Below are 15,908 nucleotides of genomic sequence, written 5' to 3'. Positions count from 1 at the left end.
TGTGAGGAACCTATATGAATTCAATGGTTATTGAAAAGACAGATTCTTCCTGGAGTTTTCTCAGTCTCTCTATGACCTTCTTCAATAGCTAACCTGTGGAAAGTCTGTCTTTAAGAAACAACACAATTAGGTTATCTAAACAGAAGCAAAGCTTATTATTACAGCCGAGGGAAATATCAAGTGACAGGGACTAGGATTTCAAGAAAGTGACAAAATAAGCTGGACTGTGTGGCAAGATTTCTCTCTGACCAGTGTGGTCATTTGTGCAATGGGAAGTAATATAGAACCATTTTTCATGGCCTAAGACAGAAGTTTTGTGTGGGGCTAAATATACACTTATTGTAGTGTGGTGTGCAGCACTAAATATCTTCACTTATGCTAGGTCTATTTCATATACCAAGTAATATTGGTATTCACCAAGTAATGAGTCTGTATAATTCATAGGTCAGCCATATCATTAAGAATAAAACTTTTCATATAACATGTAATTGTAATTCAATACTTTGTATGTAAAACAAGCAAAGTGTAAGTTAAACGTAATTGAAATTCTGTGTTTCAGTTTAGAGGCATCTGGAGAAAATGTGTACTTGTAATTGTGAATATCAATATATAAATATATTCCCTCATGTTTACTCACCCCTTCCCATTTTTTGGAACACTTTATTTAATTAGCTGCCTAAATATATGCCCAACTTCTGCAAAAAAGCAATCCCCACTGGTATTTTTGGGGGTTAAATTGTGTGTCAGAGGTAATGACTACAGCTGTGATTCTGAATCTTAAGTACATTTACTTGAACTGTTTCATTAAATTTTGTTACTGAAATGCAGCATTGCAGTAAGTACAGTGTGTTAGAGCTGACAATACATTTCCAGAACCAGAACATTCATTGAGCTTTTATGCATCAAATGTAATGATGTGTAATGTCAAAATGTCAGTTATTTACATACTAGGACTCAAAAAGTATGTACTGAGAAGGTCCATTCTCACCACATATTTTATAACCCTAATCCCACATACAATTTCTTTGCTCTTTCAATCTACCACTTCAAAATGATCAACAACATCCCCATCACCATTATGTCTTCCCCTCCTTTCTTCCAAATCTGCTTTTCATGCAAATCCCTGTATTAACAATGAAACCAACCTGCACAATCATGTAGAATATTCCTAGAGGGATCAATGTTGTGAGAAACAGGGGTGTACTCATTCCAATAATAATTGGCACTGAGATAACACCGAGGAAGCACATTATTACTCCTCTGATTATAAAGGCTAACATATTATCCAAAACATCAACATCCTTGCCGAATCTGTTAAGAATACGTCCCATAGGTGTTGTATCAAAAAAGCTCATTGGAGAGCGAGCAATGTTGTACAAGAGTGCAGCGTGAAGGTTTCCCGCTGCCTTGAGGACACCTTTGTATAGGCTGACAGAAGCACCAATTGTCAAAACACCTGAAATAAAGCAAGTTCCAACAGACTGAATGATGGTTTTTCCTACTAAAACAGCATCTCACGTAGGTTAGACATGGATCAGTTAATCAAAGTAAAGGTATTATTACGATGTTAAGGAATCAAAATGTGAGTGGTCAAACAATCGCATTATGTAACAAGAGGCTTGTAAACCACACCAACTATAACCATAGGTGCAAAGTTTGAGTGAATCAATGTTGAAGGCATAAGCAGTTTGCGGTAACCGATGCTCTGATGCACTTGCCCTTAAAGCTAGCTTTTCCATGCAAAATATTTCAACCTACTTTTTGTATTTTACTTGTTACTTGGTGAATTTTAATAAAATAAGAAATGGAGAAAACAGAAATATGAGTGCTTTCCTCAGCACAAGAAGTCTGCCCGACTTTATCAATACTGTCTTCAAACACTTCACCCAAAGTCCTGAGTGTGCCTTACTTACACACTTGGTCCGTGTAAAAGAGCATTTGGGCTAAGTGTTTGAGAAAAGTACCAAGAATGCCCAGCTGACACTTTGTGGCGAGGACAGCACCCAATTTTCTGTCTTCAAGGAATTCAGTCCAGGAACTAGATGTGTGTCTATAGGACACAGGTGCCACCACTCCTGCCACTGTAACATGGTTTAATGACTCAGGTTAAAACAATTTTTAAGATGTTTGCAACACAAACTTTTAAGAACCTTATGTGTATTTTTCACGTAGTTGGCCATAACTCTGGCATAGCTGAGTAAAATCCTAAAGAGAACACTTCATAGGCTATAAAACAATCCTCTAATGTTTTATGATTCTAGGTCAAGTACATTTTAACATATATGTTTCACAAACTTTTTTTTTTAGTAAGTCTGGACAAGAAGTCTGGGCTTGTGTAGTGAAATGATGACTGTAGGTAAAATATTTTTGGAGCTACGCGCAACAAAACATTAAAATGATAATTTTTTCCTAGGTCAGGGGCCATAACTCCTACACGATGGAATGAATCCGAACGTGAAACCTGGGTGCACAACTGCACATGCTGACCAACATTCCTGTAACCTTTTGTGACTCTAAGTCAAATACTTTTGGAGCTACGCACGACACAACATTAAAATGACCAATTTTTAACTAAGACAGGGGCCATAACTCCTACACGACTGAATGATTCCGGACATGAACCCCCAGGTGCACAACTGCACATGCTGACCAACATTCCTGTAAACTTTGGTGACTCTAGGTCAAATACTTTTGGAGCTTGGCGCGACACAACTGAACATTTAAATGACCAATTTTTAACTAAGTCAGGGGCCATAACTCCTACAATACTGAATGAATCTGGACGCGAAACCCCAGGTGCACAACTGCACATGTTGACCAATATTCCTGTAAACTTTGGTGACTCTAGGTCAAATACTTTTGGAGCCACGCGCGACACAACATTAAAATGACAAATTTTTAACTAAGTCAGGGGCCATAACTCCTACACAACTGAATGAATCCGGACGCGAAACCCCAGGTGCACAACAACAACTGCTGACCAACATTCCTGTAAAGTTTTGTGACTCTACGTCAAATACTTTTGGAGCTAGGCATGACACAACACTAAAATGACCAATTTTTACTAAGTCAGGGGCCATAACTCCTACACGACTGAATGAATCCGGACGCGAAACCCCAGGTGCACAACTACACATGCTGACCAACATTCCTGTAAAGGTTTGTGACTCTACGTCAAATACTTTTGGAGCTAGGCGCGACACAACATTCTTGGAAGGAAGGACAGACAAGAGCAAATCTATATGTCCCCACCACTCATTTAATCTACATTGTACAAAGAAAACTAACCTGAACAGGAAGACCTAATTAAGAATGTAATTTCCTGTTACAATGAAGACATTAAATCACATTTTTCTCACAGACAAACCTAGCCGTTTCTATAATTACCATTTTAGTAGGAAAATAAAGAACATGCGATACAGGGAGTGACTATCTAGTTTCTAGACATGCAGTCATTGTAATAAAATATCTAGCATCTAACAGACACTGTCAGGTAGCATATGTGTAACTGGTATCCTAGCTACATAATACCAGGCAACATAACATAACTTTAAGTGTTGTATAGATATATCCAACTCTATGGAGTTTATCTTGTATGTAACTGGTACCACAAACATAACATGACCTGCAAACATTAAAATGACACTTTCTAATATATAACGGTGCAAAAACTGTGTGCAAAATGACTCCTATTTTTCAGTTTAACTTTAACCAGAGAGAAGATTAACAAATTAGATACTAATGCTACTTGAACATAATTTCAGAGAAGATAATAATGAAAACATAGATAGAAACCCACAGATGATAGAGACCAAGCAGCCCAACAATAAGCACGTTACAACATTAAACACCATTGTAGATCAATATAGAGAATTAACAGATACAACTTGTATTAGAACCATTACCATTATCAAACAAATGACCATTTACTGACAGAGTAAAAACCAATCTATTAACAAAGATCACTATGAGAACCATTTGATGCTGACAAAAATCCATGTCAACTACTGAAAAAAAAAGATTTACAACATCCAGACAGGAAACACACTACAACATAATGTGTCATTACAAAACAGAAATCAAGCCACAATGTAAATGAATATTCTATCCTAGGAGTTTTCCAGTATCTGATGGTATCTGGCAGAAGTCATCATGTAATTCTGTATGATTTTCCCTGTTTATAATACAATAGTGGTTACTGTTATTGCTTGAATACTTTTGGTACAGGATCATCTAAGGAAAACGTTTTTGAAATTATTTTGAAATTGCGCCACAGGTTTCTGACAAGATATTTTTAGTTTCCATAATAAAGTGATCATATCCTCTGGCAGCTATGTCTTTTGCATTTCTGCATTTCAATTAATTAATTTCAAAGTTGCACTCATTACACCTTTTGATGTTCTGTAATTTAACTTTAATATGTGACTAAGTGTTATTGAAGATTGTGAAAGTGTTTTTGTTTGTATGACTTGATATTAATGAATATAATCAATTTGTTATTATTTGTACCTGATATGGGACTTGCCAGCATTAAATGGCAGAGGAAGACCCACTTGCCTCTCTGGGCATCATTTCAGGCATAAGTGAAAACCTGTGTAAAAAATACTGACCATTCATAAGCCCACTTGATGGGCATCTCACATGAAGGAATTCTACATTGTTTGCCAGGTTTCAAACTCACAGTGGTGAGGGGTATGTGATTTGCAGTGCAGCACCAAACTTTTTTTCTTCAGGAAAACCCATACATATAGACAGTTTCAATATAAAGGAAGAATATCAAACCTGGCATTTATTCGGCACATAGCATTTTGTTCTATTGATGCACCCAGGGCATTTATCAAATTTAGATGCCAAGTTTCATAATTTTTTTATCATAAGACATGGGATATATTCTTTAACATTAATATATATTTAGACCTTATGTTGATTACACTTAAATCCCCTATAGGTTACAATAGTCATATGAGTACTAGTATCAAAGTAGAAAAGTGAATGTCTGCCTGGATTGTTTTTATTTTTTTTAACTGAAATACATTTTTCACTTAAAATATGTTTATCTTATTATAATTCTTTAAGGATAATACAATTTATGCAATCAGTAACAATTACTGGTAATTTTATAATAACCAGAGATCAACTGCACCATTACTGATAGTGATAGAAGGGTAAAAAATATGTGGATTATTATAATTCAATGTTTTCTGGCTGAAATCTGATTTTTTCAAATGGCAATGTGCGTTAGTTAGGTCAGTAGCTTTAATAAGGAAATGCTGAAACAAAATTACGTTTCAAACCTTTGACAAAACCCACCTGTATAAGGAAGTAGAATATGCCAAGAGGAATTAATGTGGTCAAAAATAGGGGTGTGCTCATTGCAATTGCGATCGGGACTTTTATCGCACCAAGAACACAACTGATAAAGCCAGAGATGATGGAGACTAATGCGTTATCTATAACATCAATGTCTTTGCCAAATCTGTTAAGTATACGGCCCTGCGGTGTCGTATCAAAGAAGCTCATTGGTGAACGGTGGATGTTGTGCACTATGCCAGCATGGAATTGTCTTGCTGCACTGACGCTGCCAACATACAGACAGATAGCACCAACAAATATGAAGACTCCTGTAACAAATCAACACACACATTCTTATCTAAATAATGGTGAACTGCTATAATGTAAAATGACAGACTACCAGACTATGACAGAAAGGAAGAGGAACAAGTAGAAAATGTCAGAAGTGGGTACACTATCAGAAGTCAGAACCAGAATAATTATCAAGAGAAGATTCATCAAAATCAGTAATATGGCACAAGTAACATCACCCATCTATACCCAGAAAATCAAAGAAATGTGTGGACTTTCAAAGGAAAAGAGGATATATACAGAAATTATATGAAGGAAAAGAGGCTATATCAAAGAAATGTGTGGACTTTCAAAGGAAAAAAAGGATATATCCAGAAAATATATGAAGAGAAAGAGGATATATCCAAGAAACGTGTGGACTTTCAAAGGAAAAAGAGGATATATCCAGAAAATATATGAAGAGAAGAAATCCAGAATAACTAAACTGCTCTCGTCTAGCAACTACAAGGAAGAAAATTGACATCAATCCTGGCTGCCTTGGAAAATGATATTTTTTCCTGATATTATTGAAAAAAAGAAAGAGAATCATATTCTATACTTTTCATTTACTTATGCTATCACTATTTTTGTCTGGTGGGCAATATTTGTCTGGTGCATGTATACTGTTACATGAAAGGTGTTATCTAATACGTTTCCTTATTTGAGCAAAGATTCATAAACTATGTTCTTATAGATTTTCTCTAAAACAGCACACCATACTTATCTTCCCTTGTTTGAAGTTTTGTTTTAATGACAAGACCATTAGGAAAATATGTCAGTCAATTCCACTTTTTAAAAATTCCTTACAGGAACTGATCTTACAAAATCATTTAATATCAATAAATAATTCTATCTGATTTGGGCGTCTTAGTTAATTATGAATTATAGTTTCATTAACATAGATGAAGTCACCTTCTTTCATGACACTGTACTCACTTATCCAAATTACTCAACAGTTTTGCATACAAATTTACTGACTTTGAAATTTAAAAGCTTAAAGTATTTCCCCTCTGATCATGTAAACTGTGACAGAATTTGTCTGCTTGTTGTAATGATATCTAAAAGCATTTAATTCAAGTTTTCAGTTTTGTTTTTTCTTGTACCAGAACGAAACACTGGATCTAAGTTATAAATGTCTTTTTCCAAATAATGTTTTCAGAATGTTTAATGTAGCTATTGCCTCATATTCTATTCATATTATGATGTCATATACTCAGTTCCAAAAGAAAGTGTGCACTTTTTAAGTTTAAATATTTCAAAAAATTCCCCAACGTTTTTGTTTCATTTTTTCATACACTAACTCTCAGGTATAACTCAAAATCTAAAATGCACACCAATTTGTTTATGAACTGATTTAAATTTTGGTACCAAACATTATAAGTTTTCATGAAATTAACCGAGAAAAAATAACAGAAAACTAAGTGCACACTTTCTTTTGGAACTGAGTGTATGTCCCATCTACATCACCAAGTAACTGCAAAAACGTTGCATTTGTGTTCTTTACTAGAGTAAATGTAACTCCCAATCTACCGAACTAAACTGATACACAGCAGAAATGCCATTCAGTTGACAAATGGAAGGGAAACAAAATGTTGTGCAAGTGATGGTGGAACTGGCTTGATTTATCAATTGGTTTCTTATGTTTAAATTTTTCTACAAAATATCAAGAGTGCCAGCTGTCACAAAATACGCCCGTCATCGAACTTGGCCTAATTCATGGGACAGAATCCAAGAGGGCCTGGGGTGATTTGGGTGGTTATCAAACTTGGCCGAGATATTATGCCCACAAACATTGTCAGCAAGTTTGGTGAAGATCAGATGAAAACTGTTCAACTTAGAGAGCGGACAAGGCTAAATTCGCCATTTTTCTAGTAATTCAAGGGCCATAATCCACGAGTGCCTGGAGCGATTTGGATGGTTATTAAACTTGGCCGAGATATTATGCTCACAAACATTGTCAGCAAGTTTGGTAACAATCAAATAAAAACTATTCTACTTAGAAAGCGGACAAGGCTAACTTCTCAGTTTTTCAAGTAATTCAAGGGCCATAATCCAAGAGTGCCTCGGGCAATTTGGGTGATTATCTAACTTGGCCCAGATATTATGCCCACAAACATTGTCAGCAAGTTTGGTGAAGACCTGATGAAAACTGTTAAGACTCAGAGAGCGTACATGCTTTGGATGCCACCCACACGCCGCTGCCCGCCATGGGTGTTCACATAATACGCCCCACTCTTTCAGAGACGGGCATATAAAAATGACAAGTGCATTGCTGTGTATTGTTATCAATAAATGTGAAGATAGTTGTTAAATTTCCATTCCTGAAAGCCACAATATTTTACGGGGGCATAATTTTTGAAGGGGAGAAAGTTGCTTAAATACATTACAGGTGTCAAACAGAAATACTGTATAACACTAACCTGTATTAGGATGTAGAGGATGGCAAGTGGCAGAAGAATTACAAGTATCAAAGGTGTACTGTATCCTACAATGATTGGTACAGCAACAACCTCTAACATACAGCTTATCCAGTGATCTATATTAGTGGCTATAAGTATATCAAGGACATCTATATCTTTGCTGAACCTGTTCAAAATCCGTCCCACAGGAGTAGTGTCAAAAAACAACATAGGAGATGCAACTACATTTTGTAAAGAGTTCTTATGCAACACACCTCCAGCTTGGACACATCCAGAATAAAGACTGACTCCAGCAATTAATATACATACCCCTGAAAAGATAAGAGGCTTTTTTAATGTTATACTCAAAACCGAATTCTACTGCACCTGGTTCCGAGCCAAATCTATTTACTGGGATGTAACAGTAAATATAGTAGCAAAGACCTTGGTACTGACCCAATAAGCCCCATCCTCCAACCCTTGAATTGCTATATGCAAGATTTCATTTTAATATATTAATACATAGTGAAGTTACTATGCAAATGCTCTTTGTTAGATTCAGTGAATAAATGCTCACTTAAACACAGATTGCTTTAGAACCATATCAGCCTCAAGCAAATCATGTAGTTCTTGGCCATTTTACTTGTATGATCTATGTTTGAATTGCTTGTAATGAAGGAAAACTCTAGCCATTCACTTGTATTATCTATGTTTGAATCGCTTGTAATGAAGGAAAACTCTAGCCATTCACTTGTATTATCTATGTTTGAATCGCTTGTAATGAAGGAAAACTCTAGCCATTCACTTGTATTATCTATGTTTGAATCGCTTGTAATGAAGGAAAACTCTAGCCATTCACTTGTATTATCTATGTTTGAATCGCTTGTAATGAAGGAAAAACTCGTTTGAATTGCTTTTAATGAAGGAAAACTCTAGCCATTCACTTGTATTATCTATGTTTGAATCGCTTGTAATGAAGGAAAACTCTAGCCATTTACTTGTATTATCTATGTTTGAATTGCTTGTGACCAAGGATAATGCTAGCATTTTACCTGTATGATCTATGTCTGAATCACCAAGGTTATTTCTAGCCTTTCACTTGAATCATCTATGTTTGAATCACTTGTAGATAACTCTAGCATTTCACTTGCATTATCTATGTTTGAACTGCTTTTGACCAAGGATAACTCTAGCATTTCACTTGTATTATCTGTTTGAATCACTTGTGACCAAGGATAACTCTAGCATTTGACTTGTATTCATTATGTCTGAATGGCTTGTAACCAAGGATAACTCTAGCATTTCACTTGTATTCTCTATGTCTGAATCGCTTGTAACCTATGGTAACTCTAGCATTTCACTTGTATTCTCTGTCTGAATCGCTTATGACCAAGGATAACTCTAGCATTTCACTTGTATTCTCTATGTCTGAATCGCTTGTAACCAAGGATAACTCTAGCATTTCACTTGTATTCATTATGTCTGAATCGCTTGTAACCAAGGATAACTCTAGCATTTTGCTTGTATTCTCTGTCTGGATCGCTTGTGACTAAGGATAACTAGCATCTCACTTGTATTCTCTATGTCTGAATCGCTTGTAACCAACGATAACTCTAACATTTCGCTTGTATTCCCTATGTCTGAATCGCTTATGACCAAGGATAACTCCAGCATTTCGCTTGTATTCTCTATGTCTGAATCGCTTGTAACCAAGGATAACTGTAGCATTTCACTTGTATTCTCTATGTCTGCATCACTTATGACCAAGGATAATCAAGTATTTCACTTGTATTATGATTTAACCTGTTACCAAGATAGGTGAAAACACTGCAACATGGCTAATGCCAGCAGAAAGAGCCAATTGCTAAAAGCTGTAAACAACAGTTGTGTGTGAGGAGCCTTCAGATGAATGAAAGAGAATGAAAATTGAAAACATTGTTCACTCAAAACACCCCAGTATAATTCAATTACTTTACAAGGAGTTTTTCAAGCACTGCTTTTTTTTTAATAACTATTTTTCCCCTGAGACAATTACTTGAAAATTTTCCCCAAAAAATTTCTTTTAACTATTTCCAAAATGGTGTCATAGCTAAGAATGCATTGAACTGGTAAGTGATCTTCTTTCATATTATCTTTTTTTTTATTTCTTTTCTAAAATTAATCCTTTCCACAAAAGAAGCTGATGCTAAAACAGTTTTCAAGGAATTTGCATTGATATTCAAACTCCTTGAAGAGGGCCATGATGGCACCAGAGTTATCCTGATTGCATGAACAGTTTTGGTAGATGGTTATGCAAGGAAAATGTCTGTGAAATTATATTGAAATAATGTCAGTGGTTTCTGACAAGAATATTTTAAAAGCTGCTACTAGATAAATATGGACAGGTAATGTGTATGTGTGTTTGGGGTTGGGAGGAATGGAGGTTGAGTAAGAAGTTGGGGGAATGATGTGATATGACAGTATCAAACAATAATTTTTCCACTACACATCAAACAAGATTTTTCCAATACATACATAGAGGGAATAGTGACCACTCCCCCCAGCAGTTTCATACAAATACAAAATGTATATTTTTTCAGTTTCTACTATAAACATGTAGGGGAAAGTGACCATGCCCTCTGGTGGCAAATGCTTTTTGACGAATAAAATAATTTTAACATTCTTGGTCGAAGGTCACACAAAGACCATTTTGTGTGAAATTATTCTAAAATCATGCCAGCAGTTTCACACAAGATTTTTAAAGTTTCCACAACCTTGGTAGGTGGTCATACAAGGACCATTTGTATAGAACTATTTCAAAATTGGACCAGCAGTTTCACACAAGAAGATTTTAAAGTTTCAAATATGTACATATAGGGAAAAGTGACCAAACCCTCTGGTGGCCATGTTTTATTACAAATCAGAATAATTTGAACAATCTTGGTTGAATTTTATGTAAAGACTATTTGTATGAAATTATTTCAGAATCAGGCCAGCATATAGGGAAAAGTGACCACGTCCCCTGGCGGCCATGTTGTTGGACATATCGGAATAATCTAAATAATCTTAGTAGAAGGTTATATAAAGACCATTTGTGTGAAATTATTTCAAAATCAGACCAGCTGTTTAGGAGATGTTGTTTGAAGATTTTTCTACTTTTAGCTCTGCCAACCCCAATGTGCAATCAAGCAAAACCCTTTGAACACTTTTGGTATAGGACCACCTAAGAAACATTCAGGCCAAGTTTCATCAAAATTCAGTGTTTTTGGAGATGTTGTTTAAAGAAATTGTCTATGATGGACGGACAGACGCATGCACACATGACAGACACAGCATGATCATAATAGCTCATCATGACCTCAAGTGAGCTAAAAATGAAAGCTGTTTTTCTGTTTTCAAGGACTAACATCAAATTAATTTTAAGGACTGCATGTCCCATAAATACGAGTGATAAAGTCTTGATAAACTGATATAATAATGGGCAATATCAAAAAAAGCTATGTATATGTCTTGCCTCTAAAAGCTTTATATATCAGTATAAAGACTTTCAAACTACTGTGTCCCCATTGATTTTCAAACTTTTATGTAAAACTCATTCCCAACCCACCTGTACAACCAAGTAGAATATCAACAGTGGAAAAATGGTTGTCAGAAACAGTGGCGTGCTCATGCCGACTATGATTGGCACGGTAATCACGCGGAGAAAACATGAAATCCACATCTGGAAATTATGTGCAATTGTAACGTCAAGGATATCAATGTCTTTGCTAAATCTGTTCAGAATACGACCCAAAGGTGTTGTATCAAAGAAGCTCATGGGGGAGCGAGCTACATTGCCTAGTATGGCAGCGTGAAGTGTTCTCCCAGCTCGCACATTACCAATATATAGAGACAGGGCACCGGCAACAACAAAAACTCCTGTAAAAGACCAAGGTTTAGAGACTTCGAAACTAACTAGTTAGAAACACAACAACATATATTTGATTTTCTAGAAAAATTACAGAACATTTCATGCTTTTATCCCATCATACTTCACCCAACATGCAGAACAGGTTATCAATGAAAGGAAACCAGGCAGCAAGCAAACTCAGTGATAACATACATATTTGCTCCATCACAACAGTAAAGCATGTACAAAACTACATTTTTCTTTCTTACGGCAGTCCGAATATATTAAATATATTTGTCCCATACTATTATCATTTTAAAGATGAATTCAACTGACAGTATTTTGCGGAATCCTGTAACTATATCAAAATTGGTCAAAGTGCATTACCATTTTAAAAAATTCTAAAGAGAAACGTAAGAAAAAAGTGCCAAAATATTTCATGTACATAATTAAGAAAGACACATACAAATCTATGGTAAAACACTGTGTCTGGAATGTAATACTCAGAATGTTGTTATACAGGTAAGAAACAAATAGTATAAGGCCATTTTATCATACTGCATCAAAACTTTAGACATTTTTAGATAAATACTAACTTAAATGGAGCAAATATCTACAGTCACCAAATGTGCAAATGTTCAAGCAGAATTGCACAGTTTGGCTAAACTCAAACCAGCCTAATGCAATAACATGGAGGCTAAACTCAAACCAGCCTCATGCAATAACATGGATGTAAATTAAACAAATCAAACTGATAATTATGATGAAAAATATTTAACTATAGAATAACACATCAAAGGTAACATTTCAAAAACTAACACACATGGACATTGGTTATTTTGACATGAAATGAGGAAAATAAAGGTTACAACTATCTTATAAACTTCTGTTAATTAAGTGAAGCCTTCACCTTATCTGTAAAGCCATCATCATTTAGTATGTGAAAAAATATGCAGCCAAGACAGGAACCTGGGGCCAGTACTAAATACTGGTCTGCGCACTTGTGTGATAATTTCAATAACAAAATTAGTTAATGTATTATCTTTTAGTGATGTCAGTAAGTGATGTAAGATATTAACTGAATGCTTCAAAACATCATAGTATTAAGAGGAGCACAAATCAAATTATTTTTCATTAAGTTTCATCTATTCTTCTAAACAATTAGCACAGTTATCCTGTGTCACTTGGGCTTAGTTCATTTTCTTTTTTGTATGTTATAGAACTTTTTAATTACAACATTCTTTTGCTTGTTTAATTTTTTTTTTAACAGGATTACTACAGTCATGGCTAATGTCTCGTTTTAATGCATTCCTGCAGACCAATTTTTTGTTAGGACTATTTGTTACATATATATACCTTTAATATTTACTGAGGTTATATACTGAAGAATTTCATTTCACTTCCATTACTGATTCAGTACACTTACCATTACGAAAATCATAACCTATTTAAAATGTATGAAATAATGTATCATACAAAGAGAAGAGTTCACTAACCTGTACAAAAACGTAGAGTATTGCCATGGGAACCAGGGTAGTAAGTATCAAGGGTGTGCTGAACCCTATCACTATAGGTACAGTTAAAATCTGCAACAGGCTGCCTATGAAGTGTCGCACATTTTGTACAATTATTACATCAACTGTATCAATATCTTTGCCGAACCTGTTCAATATCCGCCCAGACGGGGTTGTGTCAAAAAATGACATAGGGGAGGCAACTATGTTTTCCAAAATGCTCCTATGAAGTCGACGCCCTGCTCGGACATTCCCGACAAACAAACTTAGAGCACCACATAACAAAAACACCCCTGAAATTACATGGCCATTAAAAACATACGAGATTTTGCAAAACTGTTTTCTTTAGATATGTTTTTCTGTATATATACATATTTCAAAAGCAATTACACTTTAAAGTCTGTCTTTCTCCTAATATATACAGCTTACATAGAAGGTTTGCTCAAAGTGCTCTCTGTCTGTTTATATAGAGCTTAAATGTAGCTTTTCCTCTTTTGGGAAGCATATGCTTTATTATGTAGGCATGAGAAGCAACTCAGAAGCAAGGAGGACGGGTAAATTTAACACTGAAATGCTTAATCCATACCTGAAAACTTAAGGACGCGTGCGGCACTTTTTGGTAAAAAATTTCCCAATAATAGAATTTGTTCAAACTTTGTATATGAACACAGTGTCATGTTAGAAACAGAAGTGTGAACAAAAAAATGAAGGTCACCATGCTTGTTCAGGAGTTATCTGCCCTCGAATATGCAAATATGAAGAAAAATGCAGTTTTACAGGCAGATTGCTCCTAAACAAACATGGTGATCTATGACTGTTTTTGCATGTTTCTGTTTCTAAGATGGAACTGTGTTCATAAACAAAGTTTGAACAAATTCTATCATTGGGAAATTTTGCCCCATCTCTCATACAAGAAACTGCAGCAAGTGTCTTTAAATTGAAATTGACTTACAAATATGCAAACTTATGTGTCATTGCAACACCTTTAGCACAGTAGTCTTGTATTTACAGTGTTCGCGTTTTCTGAAAATTTCACTGAGTCCCTGGGACTCAGTACTCCCAAAAATGTTGAGTCCCAGCCAAATATGGTTGAGTCCCAGGTTTTGCGGCTACAATATTGACAAATGTCCATGTTTCACAATAAATAACACCTCTTCTTTAACTTCATAAATGCATTCCAGTTCTGATAAGAGGTATAAAAATATTGGAATCTACAAAGTTACATCAAATATAATGGGTTTGACCAGCTAATAGTTACTTTAACAGGTTTAAGCACTAGACTAAGATTTTACGGAAAAAGTCACATCTTTGTTTAAATCTTTTTTTTTTCAAGTCTATCAAATTATAAAACAAACCAACTGAAAAGATCAGTGAATCTGCTTTCTTATCCTTGTTAATCTAATTTCTCATTCTTGTGAATTTATATAATGTGATTACTGACTGTAAATTGTAATTCTAAGTATTTTTTCCAGTTAATTTCCTAATCACTGCCAAAACCAAACACCTTTTAGTTAGATCTATGAATACAATTTCAAAACAGTTTGATCATTTCATATTCTAAAATTAGCCCAGCAAAAAATAAATCAAGCTTCTAGTGCAATGTTTAGTCAAAACAAGCAATATTGTACTAGAACTGACTGTGTGAGTTAAATACATGCCATCATGACATCAGCAGCAGTGACGTCACACAAAGGGTAACACGGTCCTTTTGATCCCCTAATGTGGGCACACATCAAAAGAAAAAGTTGTCAATCATGTTTAACCCAGTTTCTGCAGCAGCTGTCAGAAATTTGTGTAAATTTCAGTAAGGTTGTTTTCGTCACAGAAAGTGTCAGTGATATGTTTCTAAGTTCGGAGTAAAATGATTCAAATAACGCGGAATTAAGGAAATTATTCAAGGTAAGATAATTTTTTGAAAAGTCAAAGGAGAATGTACAAGTTAATGTAATATAGAGCGCTCTAAATCCCTACTGTTTAGTTGATCAAATTAAAGGTGTCAGCGACCATTATAATTGCTTTCAAACTTCTCTGTATCAGAAGACAAAGGCGAAATTATGCCATGTGTATTCGAGTACAAGTGTCAACATGCTGTACCACAATAGGCTGTTAGTGGATGAATAACAAAAATTCGGCGACTTGAATTTCACTCATGGCGACCTCCAGCTAAAGCCCTGCTTTCAAAAATAAAACCAGTGTTCGCGTTCGCCAGAGACTCCATCTTACTTTCGGTTTGCAATGCAAGAAGTACCTGGACTGTTTCCATATAATTTACATCGATAAGTTGAGATTTTGATCAGTACGCTAAACCAGTCTGATTACGTCACTGAATGACTACAGGCTACGTCACTCTGTGTTATTTTTAGAAAATAATGCTGCTGAAAATGAAATTGGGATTCCGACATCGTGATTAGTATTTGTTGTCTTTAAATTAAAACATTCAGTTCCGTTTTTACTTTGCGTCCCATGTACGCAATGGTCTTGAAAAGTTAGCGTACCAACCAAATT

At 35.2% G+C, this 15,908-nt stretch overlaps 1 protein-coding gene across 5 annotated transcripts in view; it reads right to left on the bottom strand.

Moving 5' to 3' along the window:
* LOC123562334 (multidrug resistance-associated protein 1-like) overlaps window positions 1-15,908 on the bottom strand; it is a 96,171-nt gene that overhangs the window by 21,109 nt on the left and 59,154 nt on the right. Inside the window, exon 22 of one of the 5 annotated variants that reach the window (XM_053537124.1) lies at window positions 13,386-13,696. The exons of 1 other annotated variant lie outside the window; for it this stretch is intronic. In XM_053537124.1, the coding sequence (XP_053393099.1) occupies window positions 13,386-13,696 (311 nt within the window). Of the gene's footprint in view, window positions 1-1,145; window positions 1,457-5,310; window positions 5,622-11,607; window positions 11,919-13,385; window positions 13,697-15,908 lie in introns of all 5 variants that reach the window. 3 more of the 5 variants (XM_053537120.1, XM_053537123.1, XM_053537122.1) reach the window with 3 other exon arrangements.

The sequence above is a fragment of the Mercenaria mercenaria genome, chromosome 2 (assembly GCF_021730395.1).
Source record: "Mercenaria mercenaria strain notata chromosome 2, MADL_Memer_1, whole genome shotgun sequence".
In the NCBI taxonomy this organism is placed as follows: Eukaryota; Metazoa; Mollusca; class Bivalvia; order Venerida; family Veneridae; genus Mercenaria; species Mercenaria mercenaria.
Note: the sequence above shows the minus strand (reverse complement) of the source record. Positions and strands in the feature narration are given on the sequence as shown.